The sequence below is a fragment of the Drosophila sechellia genome, chromosome 3R, assembly GCF_004382195.2.
Source record: "Drosophila sechellia strain sech25 chromosome 3R, ASM438219v1, whole genome shotgun sequence".
NCBI classification, from domain to species: domain Eukaryota; kingdom Metazoa; phylum Arthropoda; class Insecta; order Diptera; family Drosophilidae; genus Drosophila; species Drosophila sechellia.
Genome location: NC_045952.1, coordinates 19,001,020 through 19,015,580, shown reverse-complemented (window position 1 = coordinate 19,015,580; position 14,561 = coordinate 19,001,020). Strand labels below are relative to the sequence as shown.

General features: G+C 42.5%; 1 protein-coding gene across 8 annotated transcripts in view; it reads left to right on the top strand.

The window, feature by feature from the left end:
• The window catches only part of LOC6607111 (RNA-binding protein Nova-1), a 32,919-nt gene that overhangs the window by 1,078 nt on the left and 17,280 nt on the right, over window positions 1–14,561 (top strand). For 2 of the 8 annotated variants that reach the window (XM_032720996.1, XM_032720999.1), the window contains exon 2: window positions 11,351–12,147. The exons of 1 other annotated variant lie outside the window; for it this stretch is intronic. In XM_032720996.1, the coding sequence (XP_032576887.1) occupies window positions 12,030–12,147 (118 nt within the window). In that variant the 5' untranslated portion in view covers window positions 11,351–12,029. Of the gene's footprint in view, window positions 1–7,829; window positions 7,919–11,350; window positions 12,148–13,525; window positions 13,674–14,561 lie in introns of those variants that run through there. 5 more of the 8 variants (XM_032720998.1, XM_032720997.1, XM_032720994.1 and 2 more) reach the window with 5 other exon arrangements.

Below are 14,561 nucleotides of genomic sequence, written 5' to 3'. Positions count from 1 at the left end.
AGCTCATCTCCACCTTTCCTCCTAACACCCGTCCTCCGCCCTTTACGTTTATCTGCTCATCAATTTGCTCGTTTCATAGCCTAACCCGACACTTGATTCTAGTTTTTTTTCTCCCCCAGCTGCTGTTAAATGCAAATAGGCATTAAATTGTCCGCTTGTCTGTCGTTTCGTTTCATTTGCATTCACACTGTCGACCTCTCTCACAGCCCCTCACACCGCCCACCCCCTTTTCCACGCCCCCCATTTGGACGCCCCCGTTGCGCAATTTGGTGGGGCAGCTCGTATGTGGGTTAAACTGCTGCTACGGCTGCTGTTGCTGCACCACTGGCAAAGCTACAGAAAACAGAAACGGAGAAAGGAGGTTGAAAAGGAGAAGGAGGTGCACTGCACAGAGAGAAATAGTAGTGAAGTGTATTTAGCTTTTAAAGTAATATGTGCAATTAGCTGATTCAAACTGAGTTCAGCCAAAAGTTGCAGTGTGCACTTAGCCTGCCAGAAATTAGGTCACTCTAACAGCTGTTTGAACTTTGATCTTGGAGTTCCTGAATAATAATCATTAGTTATTGATCTCCAAATATAAAATACTGTTTTTCGCGGTGCAAAATGTGCAGGGGGACGCAAAATAACTGGGAAATATTAAGCCAAAACGAAACGAGAAAAGGTTTATGTAAACAAGCACACACACATACACGCGCTTACCCACACTCACACACGCTCGCAGAGGGCCGTGTTCATGCAAAAGGCACGAAACTGCTGTTAACCTATTTGCCGTAATGGTTACGGCGGTGATTTCGACCCGGAGTCTCTCTCGGCTCGGCTAATAAGCCGAGAGTCCGAGCCCTATTTTCGAGTCGATTAGGGACCTCCAACCCCCCACCCTTCCAACGAACTGAAGCTAAAACTGAAGTGCAAACTGCAAACTCGGCGGTAAACTAAAGTGCTCGATTTTCTAAGCCTCCGAAATGGGCTCGTAATAAATGGTTGAATGAATGAATAATTTCTAGGGGTTGAAATTGTGGCCACCACAAGTTTTCCATATGGAAGCTGGCAGCCAGACAACTTCTTCTATTTCGGGGTGTTCCATCTTAAGTTTCGCTAACCATTGACGGGGGTTCCCATTTGATTCCCAATTGGTGTTGTAATTCAATAGAAGCTACGTCTTTATACAGTCTGCGTCATGCGACTAGTTCCGGCTCAATAGATTTTAAGTAGCTTAAAATTCGCCAATATTTTTTATATTTTCTGTGTTCTCATTGGCGTAGAATAATGATAGCCATTTATTTTAATGAAGAAAGATTCCCAACTTGTGTGTTTAATACTTATAATTAATTGAAGCTTAATGACTTGATTGAAGTTGCACTTTTTTATAGCCAAGTCTGAATATTATTTTATGCGCTAGCCAGAACCTCGTTAGGTTGCCAATTATTCCTCTTTTTAATAAGCTAATGGGCTCTGACCTGTTGTTTAGCTTTCGATAATCTCTAATCCAACTGGAAAGCCCGCCAACCCAGCAACCTTGCCGCGCCATGTCCATAAATATTCAACGAATTTTTAATTGCAACCAATGCCGTGGATATCGCTTGGCAGACTATCTATCGACTAGGCGGTAATTGCCGTCTCAGTTAATTGGCTGCATCAATTGAAAGCCATTGGAGGTAAGCCCGCAGTAAAAAAAAAGAAAGAAATGAAAACAACGAACAAACAGCAATTACAATTACGATTACCCATCCATCGACTTTGGCGCCGTTCAAGTTCACTGCGCGTCATCGAATGAAAACAAAAAAGCTGCCATAACAAATTACTTGCATTTGTAATAGTGGAAAAAATGCATGTACTTTTGCTCGGGCTTCTTCGTTCAATTGAATTACTGTTAATGAAATGTCGCTGCCAAAGTGACGTAACAAATTTCTGGGCAACCAAATGAGCAAAGCAAAAAAAACACTCCGACCAGAAGCATCAGCAATAAGTGAAAACAAAGGAGGGCTAAACAATAACAATAAGCAATAATCTAGAAGAATTTTCTGCCAAGCGAAATACATAATAGCCATAATAGGAACCAGCGAAAGAGAGGCAAATAGGGCGCAGAAAGAGACGGCGAGTGGAACATACATTTCTGCAGGTGAGGATAGCAAAACGATGTGCATTCCTCAAGCGAAACCGTGTTGTCGTCGCCAGGGATGCGTAGTATCTAGGCGGTCGCGTACCAAGTTGTTATTTATTTACCTATGCGCTTATGTTACCCAGATATAAGAAATTTACAGTTGAGCTATCTACACTACCTATGAATATGATAGGTAAAGTTCTTAACTCGATTAAAACTTACAATTTGAAGCCAATTTGAAGAATTCGCGTATCTTTAAGCAATTTACTGACTATGTCTTAGGTAATCGAGATAATATCCCTACCATCTCCGTTTCTGCTTGATGTTGCCGCCGTGCTGCTGCAGTTGTAGCTGCAACATACATGTACAAATAGGTTTAAAGGGTGGAAAGGGCCGAATGAATTACAATTTCGCCTGCCAGCATCGATTCTGGCTAAATTGGGACGCTGTTTGTCGCCGTCTCTTATGCCGCTCTCTTTCTGCCGCTCTGCAGCCATCTCTTTCGGGCACGCTGGCTGCCAAAAGAGCTTCTGCCATTTCTTGTGCCCTAGCCTGCAAACTGAAAACTGAAAACTAAAAACCGTTGGCCTGGCCAAGTGCAGCAGCAGCAACAGCCGTAGTTGTACAAAAACTGTCGCCTGGCTCGCTGACAACTGGGGCAATTTTTAATTAAAATGCCAGAAATAAAGCACAACGACAAATATTTGTTTCATTGTCAGCTAGGGTTGTCAAGTAATTTGATTTAATATTTCACTTTGACTTGTGCCATATTGAAAATGAAAAGTAATCACAGATGCTGTCGTTGACTCGAGGCCAAGAAACAAGATCTTCTATATATACATATTTTTCTTAAATTATTTTTGTCAACTTTAAAAAGTGATGTTATGAAACCTAGAACTCATCATCGAATTGTTATATTTACAGTAAAATTCTATCTTCTAATTCTAAATTAAATTCTATCAATCAAGTAGAGTATCCTCTCCTAACATTCCTGCATTTGAGGCATTAATTATTCGAAGATTGTTTCGATTTTTCAATTTCACCGAAAGTGGTTTGTTAGATGGCGAAACCATTGGCACGTTTATGGCCGCCATCCAGGCAACCGTAGCCACCGGGTCAGAAGAGAACACTTGAGCATGCCTGAGGACCTGGGGGAGGCATTTTGGATTGGCATAGGAGGGGAATCGAGCATCGGGAATCCGCCCATCGACCCGCTCACTTGTTTACTCCGACTTGCCATAAGTTCTTTGTGTTTGAGTTAGTTTTTTGTGGCTGTTGTTGCTTTTGCTGTTGCTGCTGTTGCGGCTGTCGTGTTGCCATTTGACTGCCTTCGCCTTTATTTATGGATAATTCATAGACGCACCTTGGCTGAGGCACCTGCAAACACGAATTCGATTTGATTGGAATCGCTGGTGCTGGTGCTGGTGGTGGTGGTGCTGCTGCTACTGCCACTGTCCCCCTTTTTGCCACCAAACACCCAAAACCGTATTGACGAGCGACCTAGCGACATAGTTTCGCAGTTTGGCTTCGCTGCCCCCAAGTAATTTACATATAGACACACAGATACACTCGCACTGGCTGCATGTCTGTCGTACACTTCGGTGTTGGCTGTTGTTGTTGCTGCTGCTGCTGCTGCTGCTGTCTCTTGGCCTAATTGTGAGCTTTTGATTTTGTTTTCATGGGAAGCCCCGGCATTCGCCGTTCCGTTCATGTCTCTCTGCGGATTTCGCTTGGCTCAGCATTGGGGCTCTTGCCCGTTGCATATTTACCCCACCTTGGATGGATTTGGATGTGTGTGCTCGTCTGTTTTTTTTCTTCTCTCCAACATACTTACATATACAATGTATGTACATTCTCATAGGGCCCATAGCCATCCATAGTTTGTTGTATTTATATTTGGCCATATTACGTTGCTTAACCTTCACCCATTTATGCCACGAAAATATCACACGGAAAAAATCACGAGAGGAAAAAATGAAAGAAGCCATGGGGAAAAGCGCAGTATTTTTGGAGCATGTATTGCCATGCCACTCGCACACTAGGTGTATATTTTATAAGCATTTTCAAAAATATAATGGTAAAGAACTGAATAAATTCATATTTTTAGACAGCCGATGGCTGCTGCATTTAGTGGTAGTAGCGATGGGCCGGTAACACGCTGCGTATACGCAACGTGGTGGCGACTCCATTATGCAACGCACATAATCAGCGCTTATGGGAAATTCTAATTTCATTTGCTGTACTCATTAATAATTATAATTACGCTGGCTGGCGGCCGCAGTGGAAACCAGCAAGCGGCTAAAAAAAAACCACCAGCTGTGCTTCCTTCAGCTTTAACTCCTGCCTGATTTTCTGTTGACTCGACACAAATAGGCGTTCTCGTCTGATATTTATAACAAACACACGCAGCACACATCATATGTGGGCTAAACAAAAGACAGAACTCTGAGCCCAGTCAACGAAATCTAAAGCCAAAATCCAAAGCAGATTACTCCACTCGTCTGAAAGCAGGCGAACGCTTAAGTGCTCGACGACTTAATACCCTTGAAGTTATACCCTTAGTGTTGAGGAAGAGTGTGGAAAGATCTTTAATCATACAATTCCATTTTATACCTGAAAAAAGATTGTATTCGCTGCTGAGTAACTATTAATTTCTTAAAATTTGTATATATTATTTAAGGACAGAAATTTAGATCATTATTGTATTCGTTTTTTTTTTCTGTGCAGCATGAGTGGCAAGCTCAGTGACATTCTGAAGCTACCCTTAAAAAATGAGGCTCGTAAAAACCGAGCAAATAGCTCTGGGGTATGAGATGTGGGGTTTTGGGTCTGGCTCGCAATGAGCATAAATTATGCGCACAAAGGCAAGACGCTGGAGGAGGAACTGGGGGAACGGGGGCTTCCTGGCGGGAGCTTTTCAGGCGCCAACGACATTCACGGCAAACACTCGATCCAGTCCTTTGGCACTCGCTTACTTTGCCACTTGCACAGACAACTGAGGTCCTGCTGATGTTTGTCGGCCAACAATGGAGAACCCTTTTTTTTCCTGGATATGCTGCCACCTCTCATGCTCCCCCTTTCTTTGGTCCCTTTTTCGATCCGCATCCTGGGGGTCAGTGGGCGGCCTTTTCGTATCGCGTGCCTCGTTATTGATTTTCGCTTTCATTTTTCATGTGGCATGCGACGGGCAACAGGAAGAACAAGCAGAGCAACAACCAATAATTGTACGCCTGTCACGCCGCTTACATATGCGGCAAAAGTTTTCCTCATTTTATATTTGACGAGTAGGATGAACGCACCGAAAACTACTGGACAGGGGCAAGCATAAGGATAGAAGGTTCATTCGACAGAAGACGACAGCCAAGTCGACTCATCCGAAAACGTGCCGCCAAAGTCAATGAGGTCGCACCTCGCCCAATTCCTCCTCCCGCTCCTGCGACCTCCTGCCCCTCATCCTCGTCTCTTGTTTTGCTTTCTGGCCCGGAGCATTCAGCTTTCAGTTCACATCAGCCTCTTATCCGCGGCGTCCTCATTCACATTTGCCAGTTGGTTAAATATGCGTCGTGTTTACCTTTTTGCCAGCAAATGTCCTTGCCGGCGGCTTTAAAGTCCTGTGCTTGGCTCATAATAAAGTCTGGCTACAAGGAGTTGTCCTCCTTCCGAAACCCCCTCACCACCTCTCAGCACCCCTCTCATTTCACCTCCTTTATGGCTTATGACATTTGCGCTTTTGTTGTATTTGCATTCGTGTCGATGTTGCCTTCATTTCGCCTCCTTTGTCAACTTCCGCTAATGCTAAGCCCCGCCCCATCCGAGTGCCACGCCCCCTACTTATCCTCACTGTTGAGAGCGGGGGCGTTACAAAAATGCCCAGTGACTCCAGTGAATCCGGAATCCGGACAGTTATCAACTGCCAGGCTGACCCACACTCGCCAGTTATCCGCACTTAGCCTGCTCCATTGTTCATTTGATTTTATTTTAGTTGCCCCATTTTTCGGTGCTTTCCGGGTGGATGTTCTTCTGCCCCGATTTCAATATATACACACGTACATATATATATATATAAACTCGTACACCCGTATATACCTTTTGGCTGGCCCACTGTGTGTTGTTGTCAACCCATTTGGTCTGCCTGCAATTATGAATTTGGGGCAATTGTTCGGTGTGCGCTCGGATGGCTCCACGGCGGCTTTGATTTGAGCAAAGAGTTGCCCGGGATGATTAGGGGATTTAGGGGATTAGGGGATCTAAAGGACTTGTGTCCATTGGGTTAGATTATACCCAACAGATATGCCACATGGTATAAGGCTGAACAAGTGAACAATCGGACGAATGGAGTGACATATCGTTTTATCTGATGACACCATTGCTGATTGATGAACACATATCACTTGGATTGCATCCCTATGACAAGTGGCATTGGGTACAATCATTATGGCTATAAAACCGCGCTAAGTTGGCAACTTTGAGCTTAGCATTTTGATCAATCCAGAATTTAGTCACGATTCAAACAGGTTCGGTTTTCGAATGAGTCACCCATTTGGATCTCAACCTGTCGTAGGCGATCGCTCATATTCTCCGCTCTCGAGGCCATTACTCACCCACTTTGTGGACAAATCCATTTTTTTTTAACATTTTCCTCGCCGTGGAAAAGTGTTTTCCAACCAGTTGCCGTACTTCAAGACCCGCTGACAAGTCAAACAAATGAAACATTTTCGGATTAGCAATGTCAATGTTGCTTCGGAAATGTCGGAATAAATTGCCATTAGCCTTTGTCATCAAAAATTGAGGATGCCCGACTGAGTGGTGGTGCGGTGTCCTTGTTTGCAGGCAGGCGAAGATTTATCGCACATGATATTTGTCAAAACGCAGATAGATTTACACAAGCACACACTCGACTATAGATACAAAACTGCTGTCAGCGGATTTGTGTTGAGCCTATGAAAAGACGATAAATGAGCCTGAAATGAGCAAACAAAGACGATAGGCCAACAAATGAGCGGGGGATTTTTGGTCCTCAAAAGAGGTTCCAAACGTCACTTGTGGCTTAGTTATAGACACTCTTAAAAAATGATTTCACATCAGAAATGATGGTATTCTATTACGTAAATTTATTATTCCTTGTTTTGAAAAACTGTCGTGACTATGAAATTATTCGAATCTATATAAATAATTAAGAAAATATATTTATATATGTTTAGAAACTTCTTCAACATGTAATTCTTGAAATACTTTATCAGTTAGTGGGTTCATTTTTTGATATGTGCACTTAGGACCCAAAAATGGGCAAAACTTAAAGTTTTATCAGCGTCGAGGCGTCTGAGACACGGCCGAGTCAACAAAAACAAAACAATTAAGCGAATGGCGGTGGGAGTGGGAATTCGTGATAGAGAGAGAGGGGGAGGGAGACGGAGCAAAGTGCAGCACATAACGCAAACTATTTACTGATAAGAATATAACAACACACACACACACATGTATGCGAGAGAGCACTGAAAACGGCTGAGCAAACACTTGCAAACCCAGCGACGAGCACTCGCAGCTTGTAGATAACGTATCTGCCAGATACTCTCGCTCTCCCACACACTCTCTCCTGCTCCCGCTCCCACTCCTTGTATCGCTCTCCCACTCCCGCTCTCGCTGGCAAGTGTTTGAATCTCGTAGATACTTTGGCCTGCCTGCCTCGAAACCCATTTCGTTTTTAATTGTTTTCAGTTTTTGAATTTAGTTGTATTTGATTTTCACGTACTCGCGCACTGTCGTCGCAGAAGTGTGCGTTATTTTAGAAGTTTTAATTTGGATTCGTTCAAGTCTCAAGTGAGTGTCGTGCCGTTAAGTGCTGGGAATCATCGCCACTGACAGTTTGTTATTCGAGAGCCCCACAAAGTGGTTCCCCACCCAAGCCCCAATCTATCTCCTCCTCAAAAAAAAGTGTTTCGTGCTTTAATGTTACATATATGTATATATATGTGTATGTATGTATGTATGCATATGTGCAACTGGCGCCCGAGCAGGGACCTTCTATGCAGATATGTGTACAATGTACATTAAAGAGCCGCTCGAGAACTGCTTATCGGGCAGCAGCACATGCAAACAACCCAGGCATTTCAATTAGGCAACAAAACATAAATCTTGTGCCCTGACAATGGGATGCGGGTCGCGTGTCTCCCCTTTAAAAAGCAAAAAACCACCCAACTATAGTTCGAACTTACTTTCCAAACCTCTGATGTCATGCTTATTCCCTTTCATATTTTGTCTACTCACTTCTCATTCGCCTGCAAACAAGTAGCTCACGAAAAGTTATAATATCGTCATAATTCCAGGGGCGTTGTGTCTTCGCCCCCCTTTAATTGATTCAGTTGGTGGTAAACCCCATCGCTTGGGCTTCCCATCTACATACGTCTCTGGTCCGTGTTCCTTATCGTCAAACCAAAAAGTAACGAAAATAAACCTTATCGCCGTCGTCTCCGCTCGAGTGATAACTGTGAGTCCGACAGGGAGATAAGTTGGCCTGGCCCTATACATACATATATACGACTACGAGTGACTGAGTAAATGGAATATTTTTTCATTTGCCCGGCGTTCTTTTTTGTCCCGCTTCACATAGGAACTTTGATGATAAACCGAGAAATCGGTTCTTGCAGGCTTCCTCTAGATGTCCACTGAACTCGATGGATACCGCAAAGGGTGAATGATTCGTACCGCACATATGCCACATGGCATATATTGAAAGCTGTTCCAATATGTTGTATGCCACACACTATGTGCCACATACATACATATTCAACATGTATTCAACTTGTGCCTAGAAGTTAGATAACACATTTCATGCACACAAGTATGTATATGCAACCTGTTCCAAGGCGCACCTCCCCCATTTCGTACGCCCACTTTCGCCATTCGAACGACTTGAAATGAATATTGTGCCGTCGGCGGAATATCCTTGGGCTGATTGGAGAGTGAATTTCATGCTGCAGCTGTTTCCAATTCATCACCATTAACACATTTTCGGCTTGAGTGCATCAATGCCGCTTTCTTGTTGTTTGGCGCTCACGGCTTTCATTCTAATCATCGTCACAGCGAAAAAAATGAACGCTAGAAAAGTATTTGGCTGCAAGTTTCCCAAATCCCATTTGGCCCGCTGCATTTTTCAAGGACACACAAAAAGCGAAAAATGTCGAGCACTTTGCGTGCTCGCCTGTCATGTGGCATGTGGCATGTGGCATGGGGCATCTCTGGGGACTTTCTGTGGCGGCACACTTTTCGCAGGCTTGGCACTGAGCGACCTGCAGCTGAAATTTGCATTTGTGACTTTTGTTCAGAACTCGAATGGGAATTCTTCTACGAACGTCAGCGAAACACAATAAATAGCCGATCGAAAAGCATTAGTTGAATTAATTGAAAAACTCAAATGCCAAGCCGAGGCGCAAAAGCAACTGGTTCTCTCACAATAAACGAAAACCCGTTTTATAGCGCAGGCCATCGCATCTCCTGCTAAATCGATCTTAGTTTCTTGATTTTCGTATTTTTAGTCGCACTAATTTCTTAAGTAAATGGAAATTTGTGCGACCTACCTGTTTTGTTCTCTGTACTGCGCTGACGACAGGTGCTGTGATTACACTTCGACAAATAGTAGATACTCAAGTGATTATAGATTGTTTGATATTGAAAAAATTATAGCTACAGGAGTGCGCATTAAAGATATTCGTATTTATATAATAATGCATTGAAATATAATAATACTTTCGCATTAAGTGATATAACCTAATGCTTCTACACTTCAGTTTTTGTGCAGCGCATGCCATACAGTTGCAAACGCGTATCTATCAGTACGCATTCTGCCGTGTATCTATATATCTGGGCGCATGCTTAGCATTGAACGTCGGTGGCTTTTGCCATCTCTTCGATTTATTGCTCATTTTGCTTTGTGGTCGCTGCTAAGCGGGCACGAACAACAGCAAAATAAGTAAAAAAAACAAAACTTTTTCAATGGTCAAGGTCGTTTGCAGTCAAATCGAATAGCCACCAACACACGACAAACGCACACTTGAGCCCCAGCACTACCAACAGAAATAAAATATAAAAATGTTTGTATAATTAAACGCCATTTTAAACAAATAAATGCGCGTCGTCAGTCGTTGCTGCAGATTTTGTTGTTGCTGTTTCTGTTGGCCGCGCTTCGGTTTTTGTGTCGTCGCATTTTTAATTAGCAATGAAATCATAATAAAATAAAACATCTCATGCATAATTGAGTTGCAAGTTGGGGCTTCATTGCCATGCTATTATGAAAAAAACAAAACTGGCTCAGGTATTCATAAGTAACTAAAACTGCTTCGTGGGTACGGACTTGTTTAGGATAGGTCTTAGGTGGAACTAATTTAAATTAACGATTCATAAGCGCAGTAGAGTGAGTTATTAAAAGCATCGCGCTATGAAGCGGCAGGATTTCTCAACTTATTAAATTGGCAGGCAAAATATCGAACGGATTAAGTAATCAGTATAATCAGTATTTCAATATCAAATAATATAGGTAGCTGTAAGATCCTAACTATAAGGTGTTCATTTAGGTACCGAGTTTTCGCAGCCCTTCTAACCGCATTCCCACACACGGGATCCTTTCTTATAGGGGGCCTGCTTTCAAAACTATTTCTGTGGACTCCTGTAACTCATCCTGTCGTCTGCTTTCCATCATTCCACATGCTCAACGCTCACAAGCTTGCTTCAAACCGATCTATCTCTATGCCACATCTGCCTGCCCCGAATCGTTTTGATATGTGAATGCCCAACACGATCCACGCTTTTGAAAGATCCGCCCAGTCCAAACCGAATCCCACCCCGCCCGTTTTTTCCACCAATCTCGCAAGATGCCTTGCTCGTTTTGTAAATAGCTTTTTTGAAGACGAAAGATCAAGACAAATCAAATCAAATCAATCCAATTTAAATGTTTGTGCCTATCTAAATGTTTCTCACCTATGTGTGTTTTACTACCCGAGAAATGCATTGCCACTCTGACAACTGTATCTATATCTACAAGTTTAATGCGAAGAACATACCTATATATTGCCTAAATGTTTACTGTATGTATATTTATTATTGCTGCATAATTCACTCATAAATATTTTTTTCTTTTTCTTTTTTCATATAAACGTTAAAAAAAAAACAAAACTCGCACATTCCACCACAAAACCACCAAACAAAAACTAAAAAAAAAAAAAAATAAACCTAAATGAAATTAATACTGAAACATAGAAGGATCGTAAATAGAGTATCAGTATATGTGCCTATGCATATATAGCGACGTTCACGAACTGTCTCTGTCACTGATAGCGATCGATAGCTGTACCTCCATGTGTGTGCATGAGTGGCAGCATCAGTAGCGCACCCAAGGACCAAGGACCTCATCCACATAGCCCATCAATCTCTCAGATGCCAGTGGCGGATTCCCCCCGATAAAGGCATCGAATCGAATTGCATCGCATCCATTGGACGAGGACGAGGACGAGGACTAGGACTAAAGAACAGTGACTGACGCATCCTGCGCTCGTTTGATCGTTCGTTCGCTCGCTCTATCGCTCTTTCGCTCGCACGCACCAAAAAAAACCAAACAGAAATACGAGAAACAATACCAAGCAAGCCAAAAACCAAATAATACCAAGCTAAACAGACGCCTCATTACCAAACATCGAACGTTTCGCTGTCGTTTAACAAAAAGAAATAAACCAGAAGCAAAGCAACCAAATTCAATTCAATCAAATCAAGACCAAGCCAATCCAATCCAAGATCCAATCAAATCAAATCAAGCCGAATCCACGAGACATAGATACTGAACAGTAAACAGTAAGATCAAAAGTAACCGAAACCCAAAGCAAAAAGCTAAAGCAATCATCAGTCAAAGTCGATAACCAAAACCAGCAACATTCAGTTAAAAATGGCCGAAGACGCTACCATGGAGGCATGTCCAAGTCCTGAAATCGGCGACTCACGCAAAAGGCCACTCGATTCCGATCCGGAAAATGAACAAACTAAACGCTCACATTTCAGTTCCGGTAAGTTGACCAAAATCCAATCCAAATCCAAATCAAAATTCCAAATCAAATTCAAATTCAAATCGAAATCAATATCGAAATCGAAACCCAATTCATTTCGCCAGCAGAAGGAAGAAATCGAAATATATATCTCAAATCGCTCTTGCATATCCCCATTATCGTGCTCTCTCTCAATTTCAATTTCAATTTCAATCTCGATCTCAATCTCAGTTTCAATATCAATCTTAAGCTCCTCAACCCAACTCTCTGTCTATATCTATCTCTCGTTCGTTATCTATCTATCTATCTATCCAATGCCTTTTTTTATCTCCAAAGCGTATAAATAACTCATTCAATTTGTTTGCCCAACTTTTCTGCCGATCGTGCCGTTTCCCTTCTTTGTTACGTGGTCATGTTGTTGTTTTTGTTGTTGTTATCGCCATATATCCCCCCGATATGCGTATCTACATATATGTATGTGTATATACTTAGTATCTATGATTTTGTTGCTTTTTTCTTTTAGTCGTTTGTCGCTCGTGTTATTGTTGCTGTTGTCGTTTGTTGTTAAGTTTCAATTAATCAGCACGAGAAATTCATTTGCAGTTTGCCCACAATACGTTCGATGTCAGTTTTGCAACCGAACAAACGAACCAACGAACGAACAAACAGGCAGCAGACTTTGATTCGTAATTAAGCCAGATATGGCGTATACGCCCCGAGGGCCCCCTACACTTACACATATTAAAATGACAACTGGCATCTGTTCTATGGCATGCAGTGCTACCTAGTACCTAGTATAGTATCTGCCTGCCTGGCGGCTGTATCTTTGCGCAGGATTTGGCGCCGAGACATTGTGGGCCCAGTTTGACCCAATTTTGGGCTTGACCTCCGCCTGCAATCTCCTGCAGCTTCATCAATGGCCTGCAATTAGATACAAGTGCTGTCCGTGTACTTCCCTGAACGTCCAAACTGAATGGCATTTGAAAAGCTCCTCCCTCCTCCACTCAGCCGGCAAACTGAACTGCAGTTGGGACAGCTGAGGCGTTCACAAAAATTCATATGGAGATTAGCATTTAAAAGAAGAAGCTCCCAATCCGTGAGCTCCATTGCCAAACCCATACTGCCAGTCAGTCGGTCGGGCTGACCACGAGCTATTAACTAGTTGCTTTGCATGATTTGTTCGGCTCAAAACCAGCTGGCAAGCTCCAAGGTGAGCAGCCACTACGCAATCGAAGTACCTGTCGTCATAGCCACGAAAATAGCAAAAGGTGTAAGTGTTGGAGTCGCACTGTCGCCCCCGCTGGCTTTTGGTATTTAGACGGATAGACGAGTGGCTAGAGTCGTGTTTTCGAGTTTCCTAATTGTCAATTGGAAATTATGAAGGGAAGATTAGTCCTTAGTTTTCGTTCATCACAGAAGGCTGTCTAAAATACGTCAAGTGTTAAAAAAATAATCTACAGAAAATAAAACAAAATTCTAGTGTCTTAATGTTGCATCAAAAAATTTAAGTTTTATCTCGTGAATTGGAATGCGGAAGCTTTGTTCGAGTAAGTTCGTTAAATAGGTAAATATAACTTATTTCCATATACTCCACTCCATTCACTATAGTTTATGTTCGGGGACATCAATAGTTAATGGGTTAGTTCTGCCCAAGAATCTGATTGCTTATAAAGAATGCCATTTTATCAGCTGTTTGTCCATTCAAACGATGGCATTATAGATGAGCCCAGATAAATAGAATCGTTCAATGTATGTGTACAGCTGGGCATTTGTAATTAATTAGCCATCATTGAAGCTGCCTGTTTGCTGGACAGAGAACAGGTCCATATCATATGGTTTTGGGTATTTACCCACGTCGTCGTTTTATTAGTTTTCTAGCAATTTATTTGCTTAGCTGCCTTGACAGTCATTTGTTTTTTTTGTGTGCTATCTATTTAATTTTTTTAGTTTTTCTTCTTATTTATGACTGTCATGGCTGAAATTGTGTGTGGCTGGTGAGAGAGCAAAGTAAAGTTTTTGAGATGCACAGAGAAAAATAAGCTGCTTAAAGTTTTTAAGTTTCATCCAAAGAAGTTAGGAAATTCAAACGATTGTTTGTCTTAAATTTTTAAAGAAACGTTTGTACATTTTATAATGTATTTCAGTATAGATAGACTTATTGTTTTCCGTGTAGCCCGGACTAGAAATGCGTCAGTTGGCGGGGCTGCTGCAAAGGAAATGCAGTAAAATCGAGGAAAATCGGGGCGGTGGGTCAGCGTGGAGGTTTGGGCGACTGGTGTCGTGGCTTATGTAATCAGTGCTGGCAGGGCAGCTGGAAAAGCGTGCGAATAGTTAGGGGTGTATACTGTAGCGAACTCTAGTTCGCCGTGAAAGAGAGAGGCGAGAGCTGCTCTCGGCAAACGTTGACAGCATGGCAAGCGGTTGACCTACTTTGA